Source organism: Lepisosteus oculatus, chromosome 5 (assembly GCF_040954835.1).
Source record: "Lepisosteus oculatus isolate fLepOcu1 chromosome 5, fLepOcu1.hap2, whole genome shotgun sequence".
Classification (NCBI taxonomy): domain Eukaryota; kingdom Metazoa; phylum Chordata; class Actinopteri; order Semionotiformes; family Lepisosteidae; genus Lepisosteus; species Lepisosteus oculatus.
Genome location: NC_090700.1, coordinates 44,748,260 through 44,776,117, shown reverse-complemented (window position 1 = coordinate 44,776,117; position 27,858 = coordinate 44,748,260). Strand labels below are relative to the sequence as shown.

General features: G+C 38.8%; 2 protein-coding genes across 12 annotated transcripts in view; both read left to right on the top strand.

The window, feature by feature from the left end:
- The window catches only part of myo5aa (myosin VAa), a 69,335-nt gene extending 53,624 nt beyond the window's left edge, over positions 1-15,711 (top strand). For 2 of the 7 annotated variants that reach the window (XM_069190515.1, XM_069190514.1), the window contains exons 30-42: positions 533-589; positions 2,120-2,200; positions 3,337-3,535; positions 5,182-5,247; positions 6,200-6,293; positions 6,619-6,768; positions 7,067-7,221; positions 7,995-8,084; positions 8,184-8,334; positions 9,011-9,293; positions 9,876-10,050; positions 10,320-10,400; positions 11,081-15,711. In XM_069190515.1, coding sequence (XP_069046616.1) covers positions 533-589; positions 2,120-2,200; positions 3,337-3,535; positions 5,182-5,247; positions 6,200-6,293; positions 6,619-6,768; positions 7,067-7,221; positions 7,995-8,084; positions 8,184-8,334; positions 9,011-9,293; positions 9,876-10,050; positions 10,320-10,400; positions 11,081-11,233 — 1,735 coding nt within the window. In that variant the 3' untranslated portion in view covers positions 11,234-15,711. The remainder of the gene's footprint in view (positions 1-532; positions 590-2,119; positions 2,201-3,336; positions 3,536-5,181; positions 5,248-6,199; positions 6,294-6,618; positions 6,769-7,066; positions 7,222-7,994; positions 8,085-8,183; positions 8,335-9,010; positions 9,294-9,875; positions 10,051-10,319; positions 10,401-11,080) is intronic. The other 5 variants (XM_069190516.1, XM_069190517.1, XM_015342973.2 and 2 more) reach the window with 5 other exon arrangements.
- Positions 15,712-16,574: 863 nt separating this feature from the next.
- LOC102693543 (guanine nucleotide-binding protein subunit beta-5) overlaps positions 16,575-27,858 on the top strand; it is a 47,630-nt gene continuing 36,346 nt past the window's right edge. For 3 of the 5 annotated variants that reach the window (XM_015342975.2, XM_015342974.2, XM_006628657.3), the window contains exons 1-17: positions 16,575-16,810; positions 18,571-18,681; positions 18,782-18,953; positions 19,134-19,278; positions 20,290-20,446; positions 21,020-21,163; positions 21,485-21,566; positions 21,982-22,089; positions 22,424-22,530; positions 22,726-22,991; positions 23,440-23,521; positions 23,635-23,775; positions 24,368-24,493; positions 25,485-25,568; positions 26,541-26,672; positions 26,771-26,868; positions 27,593-27,679. In XM_015342975.2, the coding sequence (XP_015198461.1) occupies positions 16,784-16,810; positions 18,571-18,681; positions 18,782-18,953; positions 19,134-19,278; positions 20,290-20,446; positions 21,020-21,163; positions 21,485-21,566; positions 21,982-22,089; positions 22,424-22,530; positions 22,726-22,991; positions 23,440-23,521; positions 23,635-23,775; positions 24,368-24,493; positions 25,485-25,568; positions 26,541-26,672; positions 26,771-26,868; positions 27,593-27,679 (2,069 nt within the window). In that variant the 5' untranslated portion in view covers positions 16,575-16,783. Of the gene's footprint in view, positions 16,811-18,570; positions 18,682-18,781; positions 18,954-19,133; positions 19,279-20,289; positions 20,447-21,019; positions 21,164-21,484; positions 21,567-21,981; positions 22,090-22,423; positions 22,531-22,725; positions 22,992-23,439; positions 23,522-23,634; positions 23,776-24,367; positions 24,494-25,484; positions 25,569-26,540; positions 26,673-26,770; positions 26,869-27,592; positions 27,680-27,858 lie in introns of those variants that run through there. The other 2 variants (XM_015342976.2, XM_069190513.1) reach the window with 2 other exon arrangements.

The following is a 27,858-nucleotide window of genomic DNA, read 5'->3' as shown; positions in this document are numbered from 1 at the left end:
TTACAGAAAACAATATTTAATCCATACTTGAATTAACAGGAGTTTTTGGACGTGGGACATCTGGACATTGATTCAGAATCAAATTCAAACAAATGAACTAAAAAATGCAAAAAGTACAATTTTTCATGATGGATATTATTTTAAAATGAGAGAGTCTGTGATTTTCTGAAAGGTCATCAAGTGACATTGTATTGTATTCTTAAACTGTATGTAGTGTATTTTTTGTAATAATTCTCATCTTGCTTTTTATATTTATATAGTTCACAGTAGATCATTGTTGCAAAAGGTTTAGAATTTTCTAAGTCAGGTCCTCACAATGCTTTTAGCATCTTCTTTTGCCATCTGCCTTAATATGTAGACATTATTAAGGATGCCCATCCACTCATTCGTTTTGCTTGTACTTGTCTAAATGTGCTTGCTGGTGTACCAACACACTTCCAGACGGAACGAGGCCTTCATTAATTCCAGAGCAGTGATGTGCTTGAAATCCGATAAACATCTTGTGCCTTTCTATGTTGTCTGTCTTGTGCAGATCACCAAAGTTTTTGCGTAAACCCCTTGAAGTGAATGATCTCATGGCTAGGCTCAGGTACTGTAACTGAAGAAAGAGAATGCCCTCAAAGGAGAGAACAAGTGTTCGTGCATGCATAAACAAATTAAAAACATTTTTACTTTGTTTTCCAAAGGCTTTTTATGGATGACCAAGCTGAGATAACATAAGGCAATAGTGTAATTTAGCTGATTTAATCTTGAACAAGCATGAACTGCTTAAATGAATGAAATGGGCGCTGGAGTGCACTGCAATCTAGAGAATGGCTTCCCCCAGTTTTCTTACCATCATCATTGTCCATTTTGTTTTCCAGGGGCTTCCTCTGGATATTCTTCAGTTTAAAAATAGGTTTTTCGCCCTTCCACAGCTAATGTATTTATGTGTCTCTTGACAGTTTCTCAGCCTGTTTTATTGGCACAAAAATCTTTTTATTTCACAAGGTCATGATACAAAAGTCAGAATCGATCCAGTTCCTGAAGCTCTTTCTGCTGATCACTGATTGTGACTGCAGTGACATATATTTTGGGGACTCAGTTTCCTTCCTTGTGTGACGACATTAATGGACTCAAAGCAAACCCTCAGGAGGCACATAGTGAGATGAAGTAATAAACATCCAAAGTAAATGGAGTCAAAATTACACCCATTTATGCTGCTTTGTTGAACATGAGATCGTCTCTCAAAGAATAATCATTCATTTTGAATGCTTGTTTTATGCAATATTAATTAGCAGTGCATTGTGGTGATGTCAGTAGGCCCTCAGTTAGAGACAAGCACCTTTTAAACTATGCACAATGTACTTAGGAGTAAGAAAATATGTAAAGAAAAGTCATGCATGCTCTACGATGGCTTGTTAGGCACCTGATTCAACTGGACAGGCACTTGTGAAACTCTTGATCTCCAAACTAATATATATTATTCAGTCATCTCTGAACTTTCTCTAACCCTTTATCTGTGTGCTCAAAAGGCTGAAACACTTCTGCCTTTGAGTAGTTTACATCGGATGTAAAATTGGTTAGTTTCTTTGTCCACATGTGCTCTGCTATTGTGAGTGACATTTGAAGGGTTAAAGGACCTTTTTATGACGGCATTTTTACTAAGTGCATGTCAGCATGAGTTGAGACTTTACTGACAAAAGTGGCAAGTTATTTTTTTTAAATAAAATAATTGTACAGTGTATATCAAATGATTAAATACAAGAGTCCCAGCAGATATGCAGTTTATATTATTTTTTGGTTCTTTTTAATTATTCTTATTAGGTGTTATTATTCAGATTTTTTTTATTTCTATCTATTTTACTGCTCTATGTACAATGAGTTCAATTCTAAGCACTAAAATGCATACGATTGGTCATGACCATAAATAATTGTAAAAGTTCACTCTATGTCCAAAAGGCTTGCTGTATAGTTTAAAATGTAGACACAGCGCAGAGGAGATGTCTCTGTCTGAGCTCTCTCTCAGCTGCCATCCTCCACCCTTGTCGATCTCAACATGCTTGCACTCATCACCTTCATTTGTCCCTTTTTATTTTGCCTTTTTTTTGTTCTGTTTCCTTTTCTGTTTGCTTGTCAGATCCCCCACTCAGGACTACCATGCGCTGAATGAGGACGGAGAGCTTTGGCTGGTTTATGAAGGGTTAAAGGAAACCAACAGGTTAACCTTGTTTGTAAAGTGCAGGGCCTTTCCCTGCTGTCTGCTGTGTGTCCATCTGGCCATATTACACCCACTGAGCTTCTGCTTCAGTCAGAACAGACTCTCAGCATTCCCAGCACCATGTGTACCACTAGATGTATTTTTGTTTTCCCATTTTTAGCACTTTTGCTGAAAACCTTGATCAGGCAAAAATCAAACATGCACGCAGCTAAAGAAGAATGTAGTGTTCGCTGCTTGCTTGTTTCTGCCGCTGCTTTGTAGGACTGAACTCAATAGCCACTTGACGTAAGAGGTTCTGTCTATTCTTAGTACCACAGTCTACAAAATAAAAGGAGAGAATCCCCACACTGCAGCTCCTGCAATTAAATTCAGTAACTGGTGCACACAAAGGCTCCCGATCCAAGATACTATGTATTCACCGTTCCCCTCTTTATTTGACCATTCTATTAAAATGAATTAATTTATAAATGTCAGGTTTCTACAAGTCTATGGTGAGTTTAAATTACCATGTTTGAAAGGTAAGCATTTCAATTAACCTTCAAGTGAATTGGTACTTAATAGTAACAGTGCAAGCCTTACATCTTTAAACTCCCAGCTGTGCTTTTGTCATGATGCTAAGGTTCCATTCTGTGGGCATCATTGGACTTTAGGAAGAACAGAAAACATAAATCTTTAATTAATTCCTCACTATATAATGGCTTTTCCTTAGGGTGCATTGCAGGATCACACAAGAAGGGCTGCCTTCTGTTAACAGAAGAATAATAGATTTTTTAGAATCAAATGGTGGACATCACTAAGCTCATTTTACACTTAGTCCATATTTGGACATTTGAGTCTTCATTTTGGGGTACTGGCCAAGCCCTTGTTTTAGGACTACATTTCAGTGGCTATTTCAGAATTTAGTAATCTCTGCACCCTCAGCATAGATATTAGGATGTCAGGTTCCCTAGGAGGACAAAAGCACACAGGCAGAGTTTAAAGAGCGCATTTTGCTCTTTCCTCCTTCTTTTCCGGCGCTGTTTCCGAGCGCGACGGCAGCTGCGCAGCACGCAGTAGTGTTAGACGGCAGAGCTCGCGCCGGCTCTGGGGGCTCGCCGCTGAGCGACTCTCGTCTCTTCTCCCCTCCCCCCGCCCAGGCTGCTGGAGTCGCAGCTGCAGACGCAGAGGAAGGCCCATGAGAACGAGGTGGAGGTGCTGCGCGGGGAGCTGCAGGGCGTCAAGGAGGAGAACAACCGGCAGCAGCAGCTCCTGGCCCAGAACCTGCAGCTGCCCCCGGAGGCCCGGATCGAGGCCAGCCTGCAGCACGAGATCACCCGCCTCACCAACGAGAACCTGGTAGGCGCCGCCCTGCCCACGCAGGCGCAGCGGGACAGCCTCCGCATCTCCCTGGGGTTTCAGTTCAGCTTTCTCTTTGTGCGGTTTTCAATCACCCACCCACTTTCTTAAAGTAAAATAATTTTGATGCTAAGGCCATGCTTACCGCCACAACTATTTCCTTATTGAGCACTTGATGATGAATATTATTAATATTGTTAATAAATTCAAGTAGGTAGCTGTGTCAGCATGCGTAGGCTGCAAAAGGAACACGTAAAGGTTTATTCCGTGCTGAAAAGAGAAGAAAAGAAACACAACTTTTCGGCTGTGGAGCCTTCGTTGAATACGGCAAGGAAAGAAGACGCCCGAAGAAGGCTCTACAGCCGAAAGGTTGTGTTTCTTTTCTTCTCTTTTCAGCATGGAATAAACCTTTACGTGTTCCTCTGCAGCCTACGCATGTGGACGCAGCTACCTACTTGAACTTAATAATAATAATAGCAGTCAAAACAATCTACTAGACATTCATCTGGTGCCTGTGGAGTCTAAACAAAAGAAAAATGCTCACTAATAAAAAAAGATTGCCTTACTGAGCTATCAGTTACTTGTAATCAGCAGTCAGTGCTTTGACAAAAGTTTGTCTGGCCTTTCTGAAACACATCATCATGAAAGTTGTACTTAAATTTGTTCACAATCTAGTTTTTTTATGCATGTATCAAATGCCATTCCACTCTTTAGCTGTAATGCTGGTGCTGGGGCTTTGAGAGATATTCTCGGTGATGAATGAATTCTTGGTGCCATTGCCTGGCAGTAATATCTAAAACCACAAGCTGAGAAACAGTTGTATGAACATACTCAACCAAAATTCAATGCCACTGTGGTTTCTTGATTTTGAAATCTAATTCTGTGAGGTATAAGTGACCCTTGATTTATATTATGTAGCATGCCTTTTTTAAAAGATTTACAAATTAATTGGATTCCATTTTGTAACTCATAATGTTTCTGTACAAGACATAGATGAAATACACGTTTTGATGCTTTGTGGTTTTATTGAATAACTAAGGAGTTCTGCAGATGCAAGGGAGAGGGAATCTTGCACTTTTAAAATACTCCTGATATGTACTTTGGAGAGGAGCTCTTAGAGCACAAACACCCCAAACTAGTGAGTGCAGTAGATGACCAATATTTTCTAAACCATATTTTATGTGATATTAATAAAGACTGAGGGTTGAATGAAAGAGATCGTCAAAAGACAGAATATAAATCTTAGAAAACAAAGGTTTGAAGATAAAAGCAAAATACATAGAGAAATCTAAAAATTCAAATTCAAATCAAGTTCCATGCTCTTGGAAGGCAGTTTTGAATGCATATTGACACATTTCCTACAATGTAAGTAGTAATTAATACAGCTGGCCCATATTATATCATAGTCATCCTATAATATTACAAATTCAGATTTCTTAGGCAGTATCTCACAAAATGCACATCTGAATGAGCCACAATTTAGGTGAACATGCTTTAAGAACACATCATGTCATTATCCATTCTGTGAGATGGATACCTTTTTCTTCTAGTAAGAAACACAGTTGTGCTACAAAAGGCGATGTAAACCTCACGTTATAACCTGCAGAAGTCTGAGAATTTTTTAAAGCATGAATTTTATCTCACAGGAATTATATGCTGATGACCCTAAGAACTATCGGCTCTACCGGATTGCACTTTACCAACGGATCATTGTATGTAGAGTGGCTAGGGTTCTCCGTGTTCTCTCCTGCCTCCTCTTGTGTCCCTCTCTCCTTTTCTCTGGAAGCACTAACGGACGAGCAGCCTCTTTGGGCTGCCTGGTCGCTGTCTTTCAGTCCATGGAGTTGCACTCTGCTGCCAGAGGCAGCTATAACCCTCCTCAGCAGCAATGTTTTCTGTCTGTGAACTTACGGTGTCCGCGTTGCAACCCGTACCCTGCTTGTTACTAATACACTGCCACCTGGTGATGGAAGCACAGTTCTTTTTTTCTTCGCAGTTTTTCATTGCAGTGACTGCTTTTATTTTTTTTGCAGAGAAGCACTTTCCTTATAAATTTTGCAGCAGCATAACCATTTTTTTGCAGCTGCTTGGTTTGTCCTTTCAGTGAAGTGCGACAGTTTTTGTTAAAAAAAAATGTCAGTACGATTTAGCCTGGTGTAGAATACGCGCAAGTAATCGTCTGCTTTAACATTTCACAAATACATTCCTTCAACATTTTTTCAGTTACTTAAATCGTGGGTCAAGTGTACGTTTTCTTCGGACGGGTTGTTAGGATGTATTTTCACATTATAGCATCAAAGACAGAAATCTAATTAAAAATGAAATAGAATCGAACTGTACTGTTTAAAAATTCAAGTGTGTCTGGAAAAATTGGTCATGATCATTTGTTTTCAGTGCCACATTTTTTAACATAATTTTATTTTTTTAACATCATACATCTCATTATGCCTTTAACAAGAAAAGGCTTTGTTTCCATCATTCATTGTGAACGTGCTTCAGAGCACTCTTGATTAAAACAGACATAACATCAATCAGAAAGTGTTAACCTGATTCACTGGCACTGTCAAATGACAGATTTACTAATACCTGTGTCTATGTGTCTGATCCAAAAGGAATGTTCCTACTAAAACTTGGATGACTAAGGAATTTGTACCTTGATTTCAGGATCTCATGGAGCAGCTGGAAAAACAGGACAAGACTGTCCGTAAACTCAAGAAGCAGCTGAAAGTGTTTGCAAAGAAGATTGGGGAGTTAGAAGGTACATTGTTGCAGTTTGTAATCCTTAACCCCCCACCAATCCCAGTCACAGTTTATTTTTAAGTTGTTTTGATTCACCAATAAATAATATTTGTTCCCTAAGTAACAATTTAAACCATTAACTAAGTTTATGGTCTGTTTTAAATAATTTTGCAAGGGTATTGCTATCACTACATTTAACAGTCATATAAATTCTAATCACTCACCCAAATAGGATTTCTGCAAAAATATGTCCTACTCCAGGCAGATGATGCCAATTCTATGTATTTTGGGCTGATAATTTGTCCTCTGCCCTTCTCTTTTCCTTCCTAATGCTGGTGTCTTAGTGGGTGGTCAGATGGAGAATGTGTCCCCCGGGCAAACTGTGGATGAGCCCATTAGGCCTGTCAACATCCCCAGGAAGGAGAAGGACTTTCAGGGAATGCTGGAGTACAAGAAGGATGACGAGACCAAGCTTGTGAAAAATCTGATTCTAGGCAAGAGATTTCGTGGACTGCAGATGTTTTTATTATTTGGCCTTTTGACAAACTCACCTTTCCATTTCAGTTTGTATCAGTAAAGAAGCTTAGGTACTGTTAAAAAAAAGTATAGTACTTCTGTGTTGCGCTACTATAAAACCATCCATGAACACATATTCGCACCACTAAAAAAATAATTCCTATGCCTTTTCACATAAAATAGCTCACGCCTGAAGTCTAATAATGGCAGATCACACAAATTGAACTTTTTACGAAAAGGGTTTCTGACTTTGGTGCACGCTGTTCTGTGTGTCAGAGCTGAAGCCGCGAGGAGTTGCAGTGAACCTCATCCCTGGACTCCCTGCCTACATTCTCTTCATGTGCCTCCGGCACGCCGACTACATCAATGACGACCAGAAGGTGCGAACCCTCCTGACATCCACTATCAACGGCATCAAGAAGATCTTAAAGGTACGTACCTGGTTTACCCCAGCCAGCATTAGGAAACGCGTAGATAAGGAGATCTTAACCTCACACCCTCCATTATCGATGACCTCTGACCATCTAAAAAACTTTTTTTGTAAAAAAGCATAGCTGACATTCAGCAATTCATTCCTTTGGCTAACATGTAATGCTGAAGGTTTGTGTTTACAACTGAAGAAACGTTTTGATATGAATAAAAATTCTATGATACACAGATTTTTCTGAGGGTGTTTTTGAGTGCTGAGTGTGGAAGTTTGCTATGTAATGAAAAAGGCAGGTCCCAATTGCTCATTAGTGTCTTGTTTTTTGCAGTGTGTGTTTGGAGTAATGACAGAGTCGGAGGTGGCTCCTGACCCTGTTATGTAGTGTGAAGGCTTTGATCATGCAGCAGGGCTCCGTTCCCCAGCTGTGTGAGAACCGAGAACATTAGAATTACCACCTGCTGTAATGATATGTTTCCTTATGGACCATTTAGTTCTTGTTGCTCAGATTCAGGAGAAAACCTGACTTCTCTGACAGCATCTTTTCTGCTAAATGAACCACATAATCAATTCCAAATGGTCAGGAATTAGAAGATGTCTTTCAGGATGGGATTGGATAGCCAGTTTCAATCTTATTTTTTGTTTGTGTCTGCTAGTTGCATTGGCTCTTGTAGTCCAGGTTTTCAGCGTGGAAGCAGTAGACACCTAGAAATGAAAACCTAGAAGTAAAAAAGTTTGATTATTGTTTTAAGAAATTGTTTTAAATTTGCCTTTATGCAGAAAAGAGGAGACGACTTTGAAACAGTCTCATTCTGGTTGTCCAACACCTGTCGGTTCCTGCACTGTCTGAAGCAGTACAGTGGAGAGGAGGTAAAGCATAGACTGATTTCCTTTGAAGCTTTGTAATTGCTTTATTACCCAGAGCTCCTCAGTCCTTAACACTTGTTCTCTGTTTTGTGCTCATCTCAGTCCTTCATGAAGCACAACACCCCGAGGCAGAATGACCACTGCCTCACCAACTTTGACCTGGCCGAATACAGGCAGGTGCTTAGTGACCTGGCCATCCAGATTTACCAGCAACTCATTAAGTGTATGGAGAACATCCTTCATCCAATGATAGGTAAACACTGGACTTTCCCACTGCACGTCTGAGTCTTTGTTTGAGGTGATGCTGCTATGGTTTAATTTAGTTGCTTTATTAAAGTTATCATTAACTGTACTGGTATCGAGAAGTGAAAAAACACCAGTGGCAATGTAATGTAGAAACTGAATTGCCTTAATGTAGACTGACTTGCCTTAATGCTGTAATGTAGAAAAGTGAATTGCCCTTTAATTAATATGTTTGGTCTTTATGGTCTGTCTATATATTCTCATGCAAAAGCAGAGTCTTCCTTTTGAGTGTGGGGTATTCCTTAGCAAAGCAGATTAAGGAGATCCTTCATAGTTCTGAAGGAGCTACGCCAGCAGCTCTATCACCCTGCAACTCGCTACTTGCAGCCCACTGAAGCCTGGCCAGTACCTAGATGGGAGACCTCCTGGGAAAGTTAATGTTGCTGCTGGAAGCGGTGTTAGTGGAGCCAGTAGGGGGTGCTCACCCTATGGTCTGTGTGGGTCCTAATGCCCCAGTATAGTGACAGGGATACTGTACTGTAAAAAGGCTCCGTCCTTTGAATGAGATGTAAAACCAAGTTTGTCGATAAGAGAAGGGGTGTTAACCCCGATATCCTAGCAAAATTTCCCCCTGGCCTTTACCAGTCATAGCCTCCTAATAATCCCAATCTTGTGTGTCTGTGCAGTCTCAGGAATGCTGGAGCACGAGACGATCCAGGGTGTGTCGGGAGTGAAGCCTACAGGCCTTCGCAAGAGGACCTCCAGCATCGCAGATGAAGGCACCTACACGTTGGACTCCATTCTGCGCCAGCTCAACTCCTTCCACTCCACCATGTGCCAGCACGGCATGGACCCTGAGCTCATCAAGCAGGTGGTCAAGCAGATGTTCTACATCATCGGGGCCGTCACCCTCAACAACCTCCTATTGCGCAAGGACATGTGCTCCTGGAGCAAAGGCATGCAGATCAGGTACATTGCCGCACAGCGCGCTTGTTGTCCACTTCGCCTGTATCCTGTGTGCAGCTCTCTGGCACACCCTCACACAACAAAACACGTTGGGGTGGGCTCAATGTGCGGTGTTTGAATAGTTTGGAAATGCCATGTTTTACTCATTCTAAGTAATGACTGTTTTGGCAATATGAAAAACCTTAAGAGATATCTTCCATTTATTTGAATGTTGTGAGATACACAGCATAGATCAAAGGATTGAAAATGAATACAAAGGCACCTCAAGGAGTATTTTTTGAGTACTTTGATCAGGGACCTCAAACTCAGTTCCTGGAGGGCCTGGTGTCTTCTGGCTATTCATTGCTTAGTGATATCTTCTGATTTGTCACTTAAGCGATTAACCAAACTATTATCTAAATTGGACATATGTAGGATTTTTCTTGATACCTCAAGACATTCACTTATTGGAAGGAACTGCATTTGAGACCCCCGAGTTAGTGTGTAGACCCACTCAAGATAGCTTACTGAAATCCCAGAAGGTGCTTCAGGGAAACAGCATGAAAAAGCGTAAGAGACTTCTTACCAGATTCCTTTTTCCTCCAGGTACAACGTCAGCCAGCTGGAGGAGTGGCTGAGAGACAAGAATCTGATGATGAGCGGAGCTAAAGAGACCCTGGAGCCCCTGATCCAAGCCGCCCAGCTGCTGCAGGTGAAGAAGAAGACGGACGAGGATGCCGAGGCCATCTGCTCCATGTGCAACGCGCTGTCCACGGCCCAGGTTCGCTGCTCTCCCCAGAAAGACCTCTGGAGCGCTGTACATTAACCTGGGGATAATTCTTAACTCCCGTACAAAAAGAAATACCTTATTTGCATTTGGCATAAAGTATACTAGTGGGAGAAAAAAGGATAATGGTCTAATGAAACAATCAGAAGCAAGCTGGAAAAACAGTCATAGTTTTTTGACAAAGTTGTGTTCATCCTTGTGCTTATTTTGTTTAGTTTTAAAGTAAAATTTATGTTTCATATGACACCTGTTTTCATCAACAGATTGTGAAAGTGCTGAATCTGTACACCCCTGTAAACGAGTTTGAGGAACGAGTGTCCATTACATTTATACGTACCATACAGGTAAGCTCAGTGGAGTTATTGGAGTATTTTGCCTTGGTGTCCTACATTAATGTTGTAATGTGTCCTATAGAGCATTTGAGATTTTCTCTGTTTATGTTTTGCACCCTTTAAACTTCTGTTTCAAATCTCTGCCGATTATGAAACACTTATGAACTGCTTTTCATGTAAGATCATGGCCTAAGCATTTTGCCTCACCAGTTCCTCAGGCACAACCTACAGGTGTTGCTGATCAAGATAGACTTGGTCACACAGTTACTTTTCCAGTTTTTGAAGGAGACATCCAACACTTTTCTTTTCAAGTCAACAGAGATGTGTGAAGTGTACACTTATCACAGCAATGGTATTTTAAATAATTATGGTTAAGAATGATATATAACATCCTGTAATTAGAGGGCAATGTCTAATTACACTTTACTGAGACCTAGTGAAGACGCAATAATTGATAGATAAATGTCTCTACTACGAATTTAACACAATTTTCCATTCCCAGTGAAAATCTTTCTGTTCTCTTTAGCTGAATATGAACTTTGAATTTTCCTGCTAGTGTTCCAATTCATTTAGGCTTTTTGTTACAGATCTTTTTCTTGTCCCACCAATTGTATTTAACTTTTCTTCTTCTGTGACGAGCAGACTCTCTAACCCCCTCCCTCCTTGTTCTCCCTTGTTTGTGTTCTCAACAGACGCGCTTAAGGGACCGGAAAGAGTCGCCGCAGTTGCTAATGGACACCAAAACCATCTACCCAGTTACATTCCCTTTCAACCCCTCCAGCCTCGCACTAGAGACCATTCAGCTCCCCAGCAGCCTCAACCTAGGATTCCTCACTCGTGTGTAAAGCTGCCCTCTAGCTCGATGGGATCACTGATTTAGCCAGTTTGTCCAAAATTTCAAGCAAACCACCTTCAGATCAGACACTGGGTTATGAAATGCCACTTTAGGTAGTGTCCCTGTAGAAATCCGAATATAAGTCTTCAACAGGCAATACAAAGTTGAGACATTTTACATTTTTTTCAGGCTTAAGCAAAATGTGTTGATTTGAATGAGGGACTAGTAAGGATGTGAGATTGTCACGAGGAGGGATGTTGACATGCATAATCTTCCCTTCCCTCTTGCAGTTTGTGAATGATGGTGTGTTTTAATACACAATGCATGGTGATGACAACTTGTTTCTCAAGACGATCAGTTGCTGTTAAGGAAACACTTTCATATTTATCATGTTTATTATAGTGTATATCATAGGAGATGCAGATTTTAAGCATTTGCCTAACTTTGTATTGCATCACAATGCTTAAGGCCTTGGTCATAATATTTATCATGCAAAGAAGAAGAAGCATCTGATATTGCATTTGTATGATCTTGAATTTTCCCTTTGAATCGCGAAAAGAAACAACTGGGAAATCAGTCATGCTAAGAACCAATTTAAAAACTGGAAAAGGAAACTGGCAGTATAGAGAATAATTTGAATATTTCTGTCAGAATTATGTAGAATTAAAAAATGGTTCGTTAGTCTACTATTTAATATAGATGTTTATTTGTTAGAATTGTGATTTTAGCACACTTAGATAGCTACTGTGTCTTGTGTAACTCGCATATGCAGCATATGGTACTTATTTAGCACTGCAGTGCAGAGTTTTATGGTATACTTCTCCTAAATATCAATTTGTTTACAATTCAGACATTAGGTTAATTTACTGCAGGTGTCACTGTTACACGTCTAGGAGACGTACTGTAGGTCAAGTGGGTAATGGTGGGGTACGTGGTAATGCCCCAGAGATTTTAAAGGAAAGAAGTGTCAGGAAAGGACCTCACTAATATGATCACAGACTGTATATATAATTTCTTTTGCATCAAAATATTATCATCCATTATGTTCAGAGATTTCAGGTGTGACTCAGGCGTTTCAGAAAGGGCCATATTCGTAAAGACTTAGTGCACTAGTATGTGCTTATGGTTATAGTTGTAGTTACTACTTCTTCTCCATAACTGGGGTATCCTGCTGCCTTATGCTAATGTTCTGAAAGTAATCTTGTATCTGTCACAGTCATGTCACTCAATCAGGAGAGCCAGTTCAATCTGTTTCAGTTCTTCTACCATGACCTGTGAGACAGGTGACAGATGACAAAAGCAGACTGGCTACAGTACTTAATGTAAGATAAAGGTTACATTTTGTTTTTTTAAAAAAAGCTCATTAAACGTTTATGAACAACTTAAATTATTTTTTGGAGTATAAATAATGAGGAATTGCATTGGCCCCATACTAAAAACACTCTGAGCATGTTTCATTTAAATAAATGTTTGTTGGCTTTTAACAGGATATATGCATTTCCTTGAACGCAGAGTTTAGCGGTTAGATAACACAGTCAGCATAGTGGACCAATGCTTCACCTTTTGTTATCGAGGAATTATGTTCTCTGCTGTAATTCAGATATCACTTTGCAGATGTTTAAGAATTTAGATCTGTATAATTGCTTATCTAAAACATATTGAATAAAACCTCTGACATGCTTTTTTTTTTAGAAAGTGTGATAATGTAGTAGTAATCTTTAGTATGCAAGACAGGCCTTTTAAAAAGTTAGCTTACTCTGATATTTTTCTGGTTATGCATCTGAAGACGGAAACCCCATTAGCAGTACTATTTAATTTACATACTGCAGAGATACACAAAACATGCAAACTTGTTATGACAGGTAGATATTCTGTCTCTTCTTATAGATATATTGGACTGACCCCTAAAATGAATTCTAAAAATGTTTAATTCTCAAGAGGATAGAATAAAAGGAAACTAGGTTATCACATGCCAAGTTCATCTCAGTCTTGTCTTAATTTCATTTTGCAGTCAAGATCTGTTGTAACACTAACCTTTGTCAGCATGTTACAGTATATATGCTAATTAAGCTGCCCATGCCTACAAGCAAGGAATACAGAACTCCTGTGAATGTTACAAAAATGTACATATCCTCAGAGTCCCATAAAAATGTTTAAGAAGTGCATTGATGTATGTTTATTTTTGTTTAAAGGCAATATAGTTTGAACTAATTGGGCATTTCATATTTCCTGTTTGTTCTCTGTATATGGTCAGGTTCATATCAGTGTCACTGGGACCACTGTGGACATGAAATACAGTATGTTTGCCTTCTGACATTATAATGTGTTACTCTCCTTTGTAATGAAATGTGTATGGTATCACCATGTTGCACAGAACTGGAATATATGAGAAAATATTTATTTAAAGTCTTAAACAGCTTGAATGTTTTTGTTCTATTGTTTTTCATACTAAACATTTGTTGGTTTTACTTGCAATACATTCTCTTGTGAAAGCCTTACCTGATGATTGAATTTCTAGTTCAGTTTCTGATATCGTGTTTTGGTTGGGGCAGGAGGCTGGGTGGTTCTGCTTCATTTGTGCAATATTGTGTTATATCACTAAGCCGGTTACATATCATTTCTTGAGTTAGAGCATTGTAAAATCCTGATTATGAATGGTAGAATACATTGTAGCAGTTATATAATATCATCCATGACATCAAGATCAGTATTTCAATGCGTGTTTTAAATATATACTGTATGATTAGAAATTTAAGTAAATCATGGTGAGAGAGTATCTGTAACAGATGAACTATACATTCTTTAAGTCATATTTAAATAATAAGGCACAGTCAGGATAAGGCATAGATTGTGGATCATTTGTATGAGTTGTTAGTTTCACTTAAGGCTTGTTCAGTTTCTATTCGATGAGCATTTTGCTGTTACAGATAATGGCTGGTATGTGTTAATCGTATTGAAATTGTTAGTTTAAACTAAGTCATGTAATTTCATCTGTTTGAGTCAGAAACTTTTTGGAAAAACAAGCATACATCTTGTTCCACAGCCTTTGTATTGGTAGTTCTTTCTAGATTTCTCTTTCTAAACAAATGGGATTTCATAATTTTTCTCATTTAAAATGCTATTGTTGATAGCCCTAGAAGAACAACACTTTATCTGCAGCACACAGTTATCTTAAGAAGTTTTGAACATTGTGAATATTTGATGATCACAAAATAATCAAAAATTTCAGTCACATTATTAATTCATTATGGTTTTGGCCATAGTATGGATATGTTTATAGATATATCTTATTGTAAAATATTTTTTAGACAATGTGCAAATCCTTAACTTGGCAACAGTATCATAAAAAGTTCACTTTTTTCCACCACAGCACAAATAGCTACCAGATACTATGCCAAACCAGTGGAGCACACCTTATACGACTGGATGTTCCCACAGTATAACTGACCATGTTAATTTTATATATGTCATCGCTATTTGTTAGTCATTTGACAAGAAGCTGTACAGTGTGAGCTTATCAAAAAACTATTCTGCCCGAGACCTTTTGTTCTCCTTAAGATTTCAGGTATTACAGATAAGCTACAGTAGAAGGTGAATATGAAATTTCTGAAGAACCATTTTAAAATTAACAAATAACTCTGGGGGAAAAGGATTTTAAGCTTTTAACAGGAGTTGAACATTTTGAACAAAAAATGATTTCAGAATATAGTCCTTTTTATTTTAAGATTTGAGTCTGCAAGATTTGGGTTTAATCAGCTAGAAAATCGCAATGTATCAGATTGTAAGTTTAAAGAACGGCTATAGATGTTACAGTACCTACAGTATTGTTCTTCCATGCTGAATAATAATAGTCTACTTAGTGAAACAACAAGGTGACACCAACTGGAAGGAGACAGTTTCTGGAGGAGATCTGGATACTGTAAACACTAATAGGATTGTGCTTCAAAAAGGATTTTTCACCAAAACCTCTGTCAAATATGTTGTGACTATTTTACTTTTATCATTGTAAGTATTTCAGATTGTGTGGAAATGCCTCTGTGACATTGACCTCTAGGTTCTGTGTCAACACTGAAGATCTTGGATGGCTTTCAAATCTTAATATTACTTGGCCAATTTTGAAATCATTATTTCGGTATTTTATTTCACTTTTACCAATCTGTTAATCTTAAAGTAAGAACTTCAGTCCTTTTTATGAGACAGTATGGGTGTGCAGTCTTGTCATCATTGTATCTCCAATTGTAAATAAAAATGGTGCAAAAATAAATTAAAATAAATTGTAAACCAATCTGGTTTTGCTAGAGAAGCATTCAATTTGGAAACTGTTCCATAGCCAATGACTGATATGTTTAAGTCAAAAATCTTAAAACTGTTGTAGTTCCTAGTAGCTTCAATTAGTAATTGTGTTCACCATGGAAAGCAAAATGTAATGAGGTACAAATACTGTCAAACTTGTATAAACAAATAAAGAAATTCAGCACTGTATAGAAATTATATTTGTCTTGCTTGTCTGTGTAATTTACTGAATTCTAATGGGGGCAGGTTATTTTCTGAAAGGAATTATGCCTGTTCTTAAAAACACTCATAGACATTTAAATGGGCACACATGGGCTTAACCCATCTTTCTATCAATATAGAAATTCTAGGAATCCATTCATCCATCCATTTTCTAACCGCTTCATCCAATTCAAAGTCGCAGGGGAGCTGAGGTCTATATTGGCAAGAAGGCTGGGCACAAGGCTGGGTACATCCTAAACGGGATGCCAGTCCATCGCAGGGCAAACACAGAGACTCACACCAGGACCGATTTTCCCAGATGTCAGTAAACCTACTACCGCAGTCTTTGAACTGTGGGAGGAAACCAGAGCTCCCAGTGGAAACCCACACAAAAAGGGGAGACATGCAAACTCCTAGCATTTGAACTGGGGGCCCCAGTACTACATGGCAGCTACGCTAGCCACCTTGCCACCTGGACTTTGGTCAATAATGGATCTAATTCCATTCAACTTTGTATTTCAAAACAGTCCAAACACAAAATAATCTAAAAATGAAAGCTACCTATGCATAGATTTATTCTTTGTAGCCTTTGTTTTTATAGAGAAACCATGATCATTGAGAAGAGCTGATAACCGTTTCTTCCATAATGCCTATTCAGTTTTGCTGAACTCAAGGGAATGACCATACGCTTACTATCTACTTCACCGCTTGTACTCAGATACTGTAAATCCAATGAAACGTATCCTGTTTGCTTTATATTGTTTCGATCCCTGTGCAAATGAACACACCCAAACAGCAGCGCCATTTGTCACAAGACGGATCATGGGCGGAGAGAAGAACAAAGTTCAGGAGGAACTCCGTGCCGCACAGGTGGACGACGGAGGGAGTTTCTTTGTGTCGTATTAATGCATCACTTTCCTGATGGCAAATCAGAACAAACTTTCATAAACGCTTTTCGGGAATCCATTGTTATTTAATCAGGGAACAATGGCTTAAATGTTAGACTTCCCAGATGTTCGAAACAGATAGTAAAGTTTTGCTTTTACCCCTGTAAGTGCCTGTTGCCATGGCTCTGTCGGAGTTGTACACCAAGGTAGGAGCGCTTTTCTAGCAAAAAAGTGCAGCCGGAGCAGGACGCACCTGTTCACGAAATATGTCTGGCGGAAGTTTTAAAATGATTTGCTTATTTATCGACCTGTCGGGGTGTTCTATTTAATAAGTAAATCGTTCTCCCATATCATATTTTTCTTTTGACGTGGTGGGTGATTGCGGTAGTTACCCATTTGTCAGTTTTTGAATGTACGTACCGTAGGACCACATGGTTACGGACACCAGGGAAAACGGATCTCCTGCATTTTGGAAATGCATAGCCTACTTTATGTAAACAAAAAAAAAGTAACTAAAGTTATGTATGTTTTCCACAGGTCGATACCGTTTAACAAGGTGTTATATAGTTTCAGCCTTGTTTTAGGCGACGGTTTTAAGCAACTCCTCAAAAATATATTTTTACACGCTTTGCTTACAACCATATGGTATGTCAGCAACGACTCCCGAACAAAACACGTAAAAGCGAAGAATGACTTGTGACATTTTAGGTATAATTTCTAAGAATAATTATCTATAGAGTTTATAAATCTTTGTAGCGTACTTTTCAAAAAGGGAGGCGTAAGGTTTTATAAAAAAAATCGAAATAGATTAAATGAAAAGCAGTCATTTGATTTTCTTTTAGGGTAAATGGATACATTTTTATTATGATTCTTGTGACATGCTGTACTGTCTTGACCTCGACGTTAGCTGTTTCTTTTTTAAGCATTAATAATTAATTAATAATTCAGAACCTTAACAAGAGGCTTATAATGCAATAGAACGGAGAAGGCAAAGGAGTCTTATTACAAAATCTAATAGACATTCAAAATAGGGAAATCGTCATTTCAAGCTTCAGTGGTGCTTTCAGTTGCACGAAAACCTTTCAAGTATAACCAGACAGAAAAATTAATCGTGTTTTCTGGTCTGAGAGTTACAAGATTAGTTACCATACATCTTGCACCTTTTCTTTACATGGTGTTGTAAATGTTTGTCAATGTGGTAATATACAGTAACTGTCTACTGTAGTTTGTAGGTGTCTACTAAAAATTAGTTTCCAAAGTAGATTTTTATCTTTGATCCTTGAGTTTAATTTTGTATATTTATAATAAGCGTGTGTTATTTTGCAAGTATTTTATTACCCATTTCCATAATTATTGCAGTGCATTGATAAATGTGGAAGTAAATCAGATTTCACTTTGTGTTGCAAGGCACTTTTCATGGGTTGTGTGTAAAATCACTCCGTCTTGTACATGATTTACATGGGGAAAAATAATAGAATAGTTATTCTTTTTTCAGGGGGTAGTATTAAATGTTTTTGCATGTCTCTTAAGAAACTAATGTTTCACTTCACCGTAACATCCAAACTAGAAACCCAGAATTTGCTAGATTATTCACAGAAAATGCCATCCATAGACTGATCCCTGAACTTGACTTTTAGCATCAAGCTGGTTGAATTGGATTAAGCCAGTCACCTCCACCAGTTTCATATTATCAAGGGTTGAGCACTCCTATTTCTTTCATAGAAATGTGCATTAAGTAATTCTTTGAATTTTGTTTTGTGCTACCTCTAGGTAGATACTTTTTAGTTGATTAATTAGAAAGTTATTTCTGAATGTACTGTATACCACTGGGTTTTAATTGGTATTTAAGGTATTCTCTGAATGGGTTAGTGTTTTCCTGCTTTTCGTTATGAATTTCAGACAGCAGTGAGTCATCAGTTTAGGTGCACAGCTCTCTCTCTCTCTTTCATTGCCTGGTGTTGTATAGTTCAATAGAGTGTGGATTCCGGATCCAGAAGATGTCTGGAAATCAGCAGAGATTTTGAAAGATTTCAAGCCTGGAGAAAATGTTTTAGACCTGCAGCTGGAGGATGGTACGGTGAGTAAGTTGCTTTCTGTAATGATAAAACTGCATTTAGACTTTTTTTCTGGTTGCATTTTTATTCATTCATCCCTCCTGTGCCCTACTTTCTTTTTAGGAATTAAAATATCCTCTCGAATTGGGCGATAAGGACCTGCCTCCTCTCCGAAACCCCGACATCCTAGTGGGGGAGAATGACCTCACTGCTCTCAGTTACCTCCATGAGCCGGCCGTCCTGCACAACCTCAAAGTGCGCTTTGTGGACTCCAAAATCATCTACACCTACTGCGGTGAGGCTTCATCTAGCACAAGAATTTTGTTGACTCTCAGAAGGATGCTGTCATTAAATAAAGTGTATAAATTGTTTTATCATAATCCTAAAACAAGGACAACCTAACCCTTTCAATGGATTTAATGCAGGCTAGACAAAAGCTGAACACTTCTAGCTTTGCTGTGTTTCTCTTGTTCAGGTATTATCCTTGTGGCCATTAACCCATACAAACAGTTGCCAATATATGGAGATGCCATTATCCATGCTTACTCTGGGCAGAACATGGGCGACATGGACCCTCATATATTTGCTGTGGCAGAGGAGGCTTACAAACAGATGGCCAGGTGAGCTTTCAGCACTGTAAAAGCGACATTGATCCCCAGAAAATGACAGGACAGCTTCTTATTTTGAAGCATCCTTACATTCCAGGATCACAGTTTGGCAGCGTTAGAAGTTCAATTAAGCAATCAACCATATATTTTTATTTCTCAAATGCACAACAATACAGCGTGCAGCGGTAACTGCAATTGGCAATCAAAATATCTTTCGTGCGAGCTTACCGGGGGGAATAAAAATAAAAATCACAAAATTAAAAACTACAGAATAAGGTAACATAATAATAGTGCAATAAAAAATGAAGAAAAAAACAATATAAATAGAACTGCTTCATATCCAGGGTGTATGCAGTACGTTATGTCCAAATGCAGTGTTCCAAATACGATGGAAAACTGCCACAATGTTTTCCATTACAATGGAATGTAACTTCACCATTTAACAAAGACCATTAGGGTGGTTGCTGAAGGTGACTGCAGCTTGGCTGCTTGGCAGTCTTATTGCCTGGAGGAAGAAGCTTTTCCGTAATCTGTTGGACTTGGACCGAATGCTTCGATACCGTTTACCTGACGGGAGGAGAGAAAATAGTTTATGACTTGGATGACTGGGGTCCTTGAGAATAGACCTGGCCTTCTTCAGACATCTAGCTGAGTAGATATCCTGAATGTTTGGTAGCTCACAGTTGGTAATGAGCTGTGTTGACTTTGGGGCGGAGCAGCTCCCATACAAGGCAGTGATGCAGCCAGTCAGGATACTCTCAGTCGTGCACCTGTAGAAGTTGTCCTGGATATGTGATGGCATGCCAAACTTCTTTAGCCTGCAGAGATAGAATAGGTGCTGCCGTGCTATTTTCACAATGATGTTGGGGTGGTGGGTCCAGGTTAAGTCCTCTGTGATGTTAACTTCCAGGGACTTAAAACTGAGGTTTACAACTTCCTTTTATGTCTTTCTGAGAGAGAGGCTCGATCCTGTAAAAGAAGCCCAGCTGAGGCGTTGATTAGTGTTTGTTGGTGGGTTTCCAGGAACAGTAAGAACCAGTCGATCATCGTGAGTGGGGAATCGGGAGCAGGGAAGACAGTGTCGGCCAGGTACGCCATGAGGTATTTCGCCACGGTTAGTAAATCCAGCAGCAAGACGCGTGTGGAAGACAAGGTCCTGGCGTCAAACCCCATCACAGAGGTGGGTTCGTTTCTTTTGTCCTTTCTACTTATTTCTGAATGACATAAGCACAGTTCTGATGTTGCAATGCTATTACTTTTATCTGGGAAATAACGTTAAAAGATCTGGATCTCGGATATCTTTGCTGGAAATGTGTTTAGATGGAGGATTTCTAGTTCAATACAAGGATAGAAAATAACAGATCGTATTTGCTTGGCATAAAAGCACAGAAAATGAATACACTGTTTTAGAGGGACAATGTGAGATTCTGTTTCTTGTTTCTCACTAAAAGCTTTCGCTATCGTCTACTAAATGTGTTGATGTACAAGATGTTTGGTCTTAGGTCATGCAAATCAGTCGGTGCTGATTTTGCCCCTATTATTTTGATTGATCACTGCAGGCTTAAACTCTTGAAAAGTGCAGGTAACAGAAATGGCTTAGAGAATTTATAATGGGCTCATCTGATCATTGTAGATCACCAAAGATCCCATTTCAGCTGGGGAAAAGGAGAATTGCACACAAAGAAACATGATTCTTTTGATTTATATATAAGAATAATTTTAAGTGAGTGTTCCTGTGTCCTTCTGCTGTCAGGCCATTGGTAATGCAAAGACTACAAGGAATGACAACAGTAGCCGTTTTGGGAAGTACACTGAGATCAGTTTTGATAGGAGGAATCAGATCATTGGAGCAAACATGAGAACATACCTTCTGGAAAAATCCAGAGTAGTTTTTCAGGTAATGTTTTGTTTTGATCATATCTCTGTTCTTTCCTTATCACTGCACTTTCTTGAGCAAGTTTTTGGCTTGAGCAAAGTTTTTATGCCTATTAATTCATGCCTTTCGTATGAATTCATGGTTGTTAGTATTTTTTTGTTCTAGGCTGTTAAATCTCATTAAACTTTTTTTTCATGGTGGCAAGAATTCAAAGGGGTAACTGGTTTTCAACTTTGGTGTGAATGCAGTTTTATCTTAAATTATGCAGAAAATCTGTATTTGCTCTTTTCTTTGTATTGTAATAATTACAACATTTCCATAAACAGCCAGTTCTTTCTTTAGTCAGAGAACGAAAGGAACTATCACATATTCTATCAGCTGTGTGCTTCTGCAGACCAGCCAGAATTCAAGAATTTCAGACTGTGTAAGTATTAATGGAACAACCACTGACCGCAGACACACTCTGTCTAGTCTCTGGTCTTTTATCCTTTGCTCTCTACCCCACTTTGTTCTGAAGGATGCTTGTACTGTACATAATTTTGCTACTGAATAATATATGAATTAGTTGGCTGCACAATTTCAAAGGCTGAACTACAAAGCTCCCTGCAGTTAAAGCACTGAAGTGAGATGTTTCCTAATTTTGTTCTTTTCTTGTTTTCCAAGATGGCCTATATTCAAAATAATTAAAATTATGATGTAAAAATAATAATTATGTAAAAAATACCCCTGCACATTTTACATGAATTGCGTTCTGCACGTGTACATATTAAACAAGGCTTCTGAGCAGCAAAAAACATGCAAAATGTAGCAGTTTCCTGTTTCTTTTGCATGTTTTACAGTGAGTGCAGATGAGTTCAGGTACACCAGTATGGGAGGTAACACATACATAGATGGAGTTGATGACAAAGCTGACATGAATGAAACTCGGAGAACTTTCTCATTGCTTGGTAAGCGATAGTTATACAAGTGCATTTTATTCAGAAAGTATAAATAAGGTTTCAGAAGCATCTGTATTCTCTCCATCCAATGATCGTCATGTTGATGCACAAAGTTTGATGCTGCGTTAAGTGTGTTAAAACTGTATAGGTACAGTGTACATGGAAATTGAAAAAATCTGAATTGATATTGAATTTGGTAAATGTTCAAGTGGTGGTATATTATGTTTTGTGGAAATGGTTAGATGACTGTTCAGTCCCATTTCATTTTGTGGTGCTAAAATAATGTTTTAATTATTATACTGTTTTATTGGGAAAAAACAAAATGGGTCTTAATTATTCTCAGGATTAAAAGAGGATTTTCAGATGGATGCATTCAAAGTGTTGGCAGGGATTCTACACTTGGGAAATGTGCAAATTAAAGCTGTCGGTGATGACAAGTCATCTGTCAGTGTAAGTACACCTTTGTTGTGTGTTTCAGGGCTACGTCTAGGGACTGTCCTTGCATTGCCGTTTAAATGTCTATTAAAAAGCACTTTTTCTTGCATATTTTGGCTGAAGTTAAATGGGTCTCAGTTGCCAAGTCCTCTTAGGGCCCTTTTTATTTGTGACCTTGTGGCTTGTTTTCTTTGTGCATGATGGAATCAGTCCAGCGACAGGCACTTGGCCCAGTTCTGTGAGCTGCTGGACGTCAGTGCTGAGAGTGTCGCGCGCTGGCTGTGCAGTAGGAAGATCGTCCTGGTCTCGGAGACTGTGGTCAAGCCCATGACCAGGGACCGTGCCATCAATGCCCGGGATGCCCTCGCCAAGCAGATCTACGCCCACCTCTTTGACTGTGTCATCGACAAGATCAACAGGGCTCTGAAGTTCCCCGGAAAGCAGCATTCGTTTATTGGAGTATTGGATATTTATGGGTAAGGATTTATTGGTCAGGTTGTTTTTAAAAAGAAAATCTTTAATTATCTTGTGAGTTTCACAATTCTCAGATATCCACTGAAATAAGAAGCAAATTATTTTAATGCCTGCATTTTATTTTGGCATATAAATTCCATAGCAGTTGTACATTATATGGAAATAATAACAATCTGTCTAAAACAAGCTACTCAACCATGTTGCCTTAGCCGATATCCTGGCGTCTTTCAAGAAACAGCTGGATGAGATCCACAGGGTACTAAAAACCAAACAAACTACTTTGGCTGGTTGGCCTCTTCCTGTTTGTAACATTCCTTATATATTTATTTCAGTGGGTTTTTTTTGCTCTAAATTTTGACAAAGCAAAATGTTATGTTCTTACTGCATCTTAATTGACACACATAGAATGTCTCTCATTTAGTTTGTCATCACTCTTGTTCTTCATTTTAGCTTTGAAACATTCGAAGTCAACAGTTTTGAACAGTTTTGCATTAACTATGCAAATGAAAAGCTACAGCAGCAATTTAACCTGGTATGTTACTATCCCTTCCAAATAATATGCCTTCAGACCTTATGAATATTTCTGTTTTTCCTAGAACTTCATTATGCACTTATTAAGCTTAAAATGTTATTGCCTTCCATTAGCATGTGTTTAAATTGGAGCAAGAAGAATATATGAAAGAGGACATTCCCTGGACATTAATTGATTTCTATGACAACCAACCTGTCATTGACCTCATTGAAGCTAAGATGGGCATTTTGGATCTGCTGGATGAGGAGTGCCTGGTAATGAAATTCCATTTGTCTTGGAGTGCCTGGTAATGAAATTCCATTTTTCTTTTCAATCAGCTGTTCCAAGAAAAATATTTTAAATGGAATTAACCATGAACATTCAGGAGGATTAACAGCAGCCAGGTTCAACTGGCCTCAGCTGTTTTAAATCGGTCATTCCTGAGGTTTTGCAAAACTATAAATACTGAATGTAAGCTCATTTGCATTTGTGGTTATGTCTCCCTCCTCCAACACATCTCCACCTGTGCAGCCCCCGCATGGTTGCTATTCACTCTGCTGGCTGGTCACAGACTGTTCGGCCTGTGGCCATCCTGAGCCAAGCATGTTAAGCCAAATGACCAAAACGCTCAAACATTTTTCAATACACTTAATTCCTGGGTGTTGTTATTCCTGGTGAAGCATTTCCCAGTATTGCTGAGTATGGAGAAGTGATAAGATCTCTGTTATTCGTTATTTGATGCTGAATAATTAATACCTAATTTAGAATTAAACATTGAACAAAAGACTCTTAAGTTTCTGTGAGGAGAAAGTCGCCAGGAAGCACAGAAGACCACATTTTGTTGAGATTAATTTCCTCTCTGTCCAGTTTCCACAGGGGACAGACCAGAATTGGCTACAGAAGCTATATAACAACTATGTGGACAAGAACCCTCTTTTTGAAAAGCCAAGGATGTCCAACGAATCATTTGTGATTCAACACTTTGCTGATAAGGTAAAAAAACTGAGACTTTGTAAAGACACACTTGTGAAGGACATTTTTAACTCTCTCTGAGGGAGAAAATCCATCCAGCCACCCATTTCGCATTTCTTCCAGTTCAGGGTCATGGGGGAGCTGAAGCCTGTTCTGGCAAGTAACGGGTGTAGGGCAGGGTGCACCCAGGATAGGAATCCAGTACCATCTCAGGGCAGGCAGTCACAAACCCATACATGCTAACATTAACACCGAGGCCAATTTCACAGCAACCAGTTAACCTACAAGTATGTCCTTTGACTGTGGGAAGAAACCCAGATGAACACTGGGAGAACATGCAAACTCCACACAGATAGCACTCCAGGTCTGGAATGGAGCCCAGGACCGCAGCGCTGCGAGGCAGTAACACTAACGGACTGCTGTGATACCCGGGGCAGAAAATCATTAGCCCGAATCAGTTTTAAGGGGCTTATTCCTTAAGATGGAATTTTCATTTTGCTGAATCACTGATATGGTTATAGTATTCAATGAAAAAAATCTGGCCACACCTTCCCTTTACTGTTAATTTTTATTTCACAGTAGAGGTTGGAAAAAACAATTTAAAAAAATTGCAAGTTTATATTGGAGATTTACAAAATTATTCATTTCAAGCAAATAAGAAACCAAATGTCTAGCTACTTTTTGACCTTTTTGTTTTTAACTGAGAAAACAGCCAGAATTTGTTTTGCAAAGCCTACTGTATTTGTACCACTGACCACATTACACCACATATGTTGGTGTAATCCTTCCCATAGCCTATAGATGGCACTCAGCACATACTGTATAAATTATTCACTTTAAAATGTGTAGCTGCTGTGATATTTGTATTTCATGCTCAAGTCATTGATTTATAGTCTCTTGCCTTCGGATCTGGGATCAGTTTAATGATTATTAGTCACAACTATATAAATCTTCAACTTGTGAACTGTTTTTTTTTTAAGCATACACTAAATGTTTGAAATGTTTTATGCAGGTGGAGTACAAAAGTAAAGGCTTCCTTGAGAAGAACAGAGACACAATGTATGAAGAACTGGTTGATGTAATGAGGGCTAGTAAGGTATGGTGGCCTGAGCTTCCTGAAAAAGAAAAACATTTCTTTTTAGTATAATATCGTACAAGGAGAGCTTAGAAATATTTACTTACAATGCCATATTTGAAAAGCCCTCAAAAAGAGAGTAATCCCCATACCATGCCGCAAAGCTATTAAAACTTAGAGCACTTTAGCAGACAGCCTTCTTCCAGAGGAAACCATTTTGATGTGGTTGTGCTAGAATGTTTGATTTTTCCTTCTTAATATCTTAAAAATGCAATAATCTAGAATTCCCTACTTGGCGTTAGAATATAAAAAAAGTTTAGAACGAGGGGTTTGTTCAGCCCACTTTATCCCATTTGGTATGTGGTACCTTTTTGATTCAGGAATCTCTCCCAGCTTGAGAAGCCTGTTTAGTAAAGCCAAACTTGTCCCAAAATCTTAGGGTGTATAGTCAAGCTCCGACAGATATTGCTTTATGCCCTGTAATGTATCTTTTTTCTCTTCTCTGGACCGATTCCAGATCGGCAATATCTTTTTTTTTTTTGTAATGTGGCAACCAAAACTGCACACTGTGAGAACTTGTTCGTACCGTACATTGATAAATGTAGCATAGGTTCTGTGATTTTAACTATACACCATAACATTTTATCTGCCTGTTTTATTGCTTCCACACTTTGTCTAGAAGATTTAAATGATTTCTGGATAAACAGTTCAGACTTTTTCATATGTGGTCTCTTCAATCTCAGCCTTTCCCATTTTGTATTTCTAGTTTGTTTTTGCAATCTTCTTCACTTGACTTCAATAAACATCTTCTTTTTTTAATTTATCAGCTGCCTCTGCAGTGTTTTGATAATCTTGATTTGGCTGCTGGTTATGGTTAATGTGGATGTGAGGAGTGGTTTTGATATTGAAAAAGCCCTGGTTTTTCACCATAACCAGTTGGTATTTTTTGTGAGTTATTCTAGTGCTTCCAACATCAGTCTTTTCCATTAACAGTTTCACCTTCTTGCAAACTTCTTCCAAGAAGAAGAACCAACATCTCCGTTCTCTAAAAGCATTAAGATCAAACCAGCCAGGTCAGGGTTGAAACCAACCAACAAGCAGCTCCGAACGACAGTGGGCAATAAGGTACTAGCGTCTGCAACTCACTCCCCTGACTGAAGACTGAACCTGGAGTTTGCAGCTTAGGGTTTTCATCTTCTGTTCCCGTCTCTCTCCCGTTGCAGTTCCGCAGCTCTCTGTATCTGTTAATGGAAACTCTCAATGCCACAACGCCTCACTATGTACGGTGCATAAAGCCCAATGAAGACAAGCTTCCATTTGAGTAAGTGCACATCGGAAACATGAACAGCTGTGGAGGAAAAAAAGAGTTAAACCTAACCTCTTGAGCAGTCTCCAAAGTAGCCAATTACAGTAAATCATACTGACCACAGATGCTGGATGTAAAAAATTAAGAAACAAAGCACAGGTTAATTTTTACCAGTTGATTCACATAGAACATAATCTCAAGTATCCCTCTAAAGTAGATTCTTTATGTCAGCTGGCATTTTGCTTCTAATCCCCATGCTTGCTAGCATAATGTACCACTAGGTGGTGCTATGGATACGTGTTTTTCTGCAGATATTTTAACAATATACTTAGAGGCATTAAAAATGCAACATGCAAACCGTAACATTTGGTGTGTTTTTAATGCTTCTCCCTATAGATCAGGGTGGTATAACTTTGATTATGACAGACATTTCTGTCTTTTTTTCCAGCATGGCTCTTAATTACCTAAACCTGTTTATTCTTGGCTCAATTGGACCAGTTTCCAAATTTCACTCAGCTTTCAGATGCTTCTGCCTTAATGAGAAGTCCTGTCCTACTGCCTGCAGGATCAGAGCTGCACCATCCCAATATAGCCCAAACAAAAGCTGTTTAATATCTTGAAAGTTCAGAGTGCATGGTGTGAAAGGGTGGAATTTGAGATTGATTCACATTTAAAGTACTGCAGTGGGCTTATGCTACCTTGCAGCAGTTTGTCTTGACCCTGGTGGATTTTGTTTCAGGTATGACTCGAAGAGAGTGGTGCAACAGCTGAGAGCCTGTGGAGTTTTAGAGACCATTCACATAAGTGCCCAAAGCTACCCATCCAGGTAAATTGCTGTGGCTTACCCATGTGCACTAAGTTGAAGTAAAATATAGAAAACATTCAGTCTAGGTGCTTCTTGGCTTATCCTACCTGCACGATGCAAAATGAATTTAGAAGCTCTGTTAGACATTTCTGCCTATGATATTTGCTCACTTTAACTTGTGCCATTTTAAAAAAAAAATT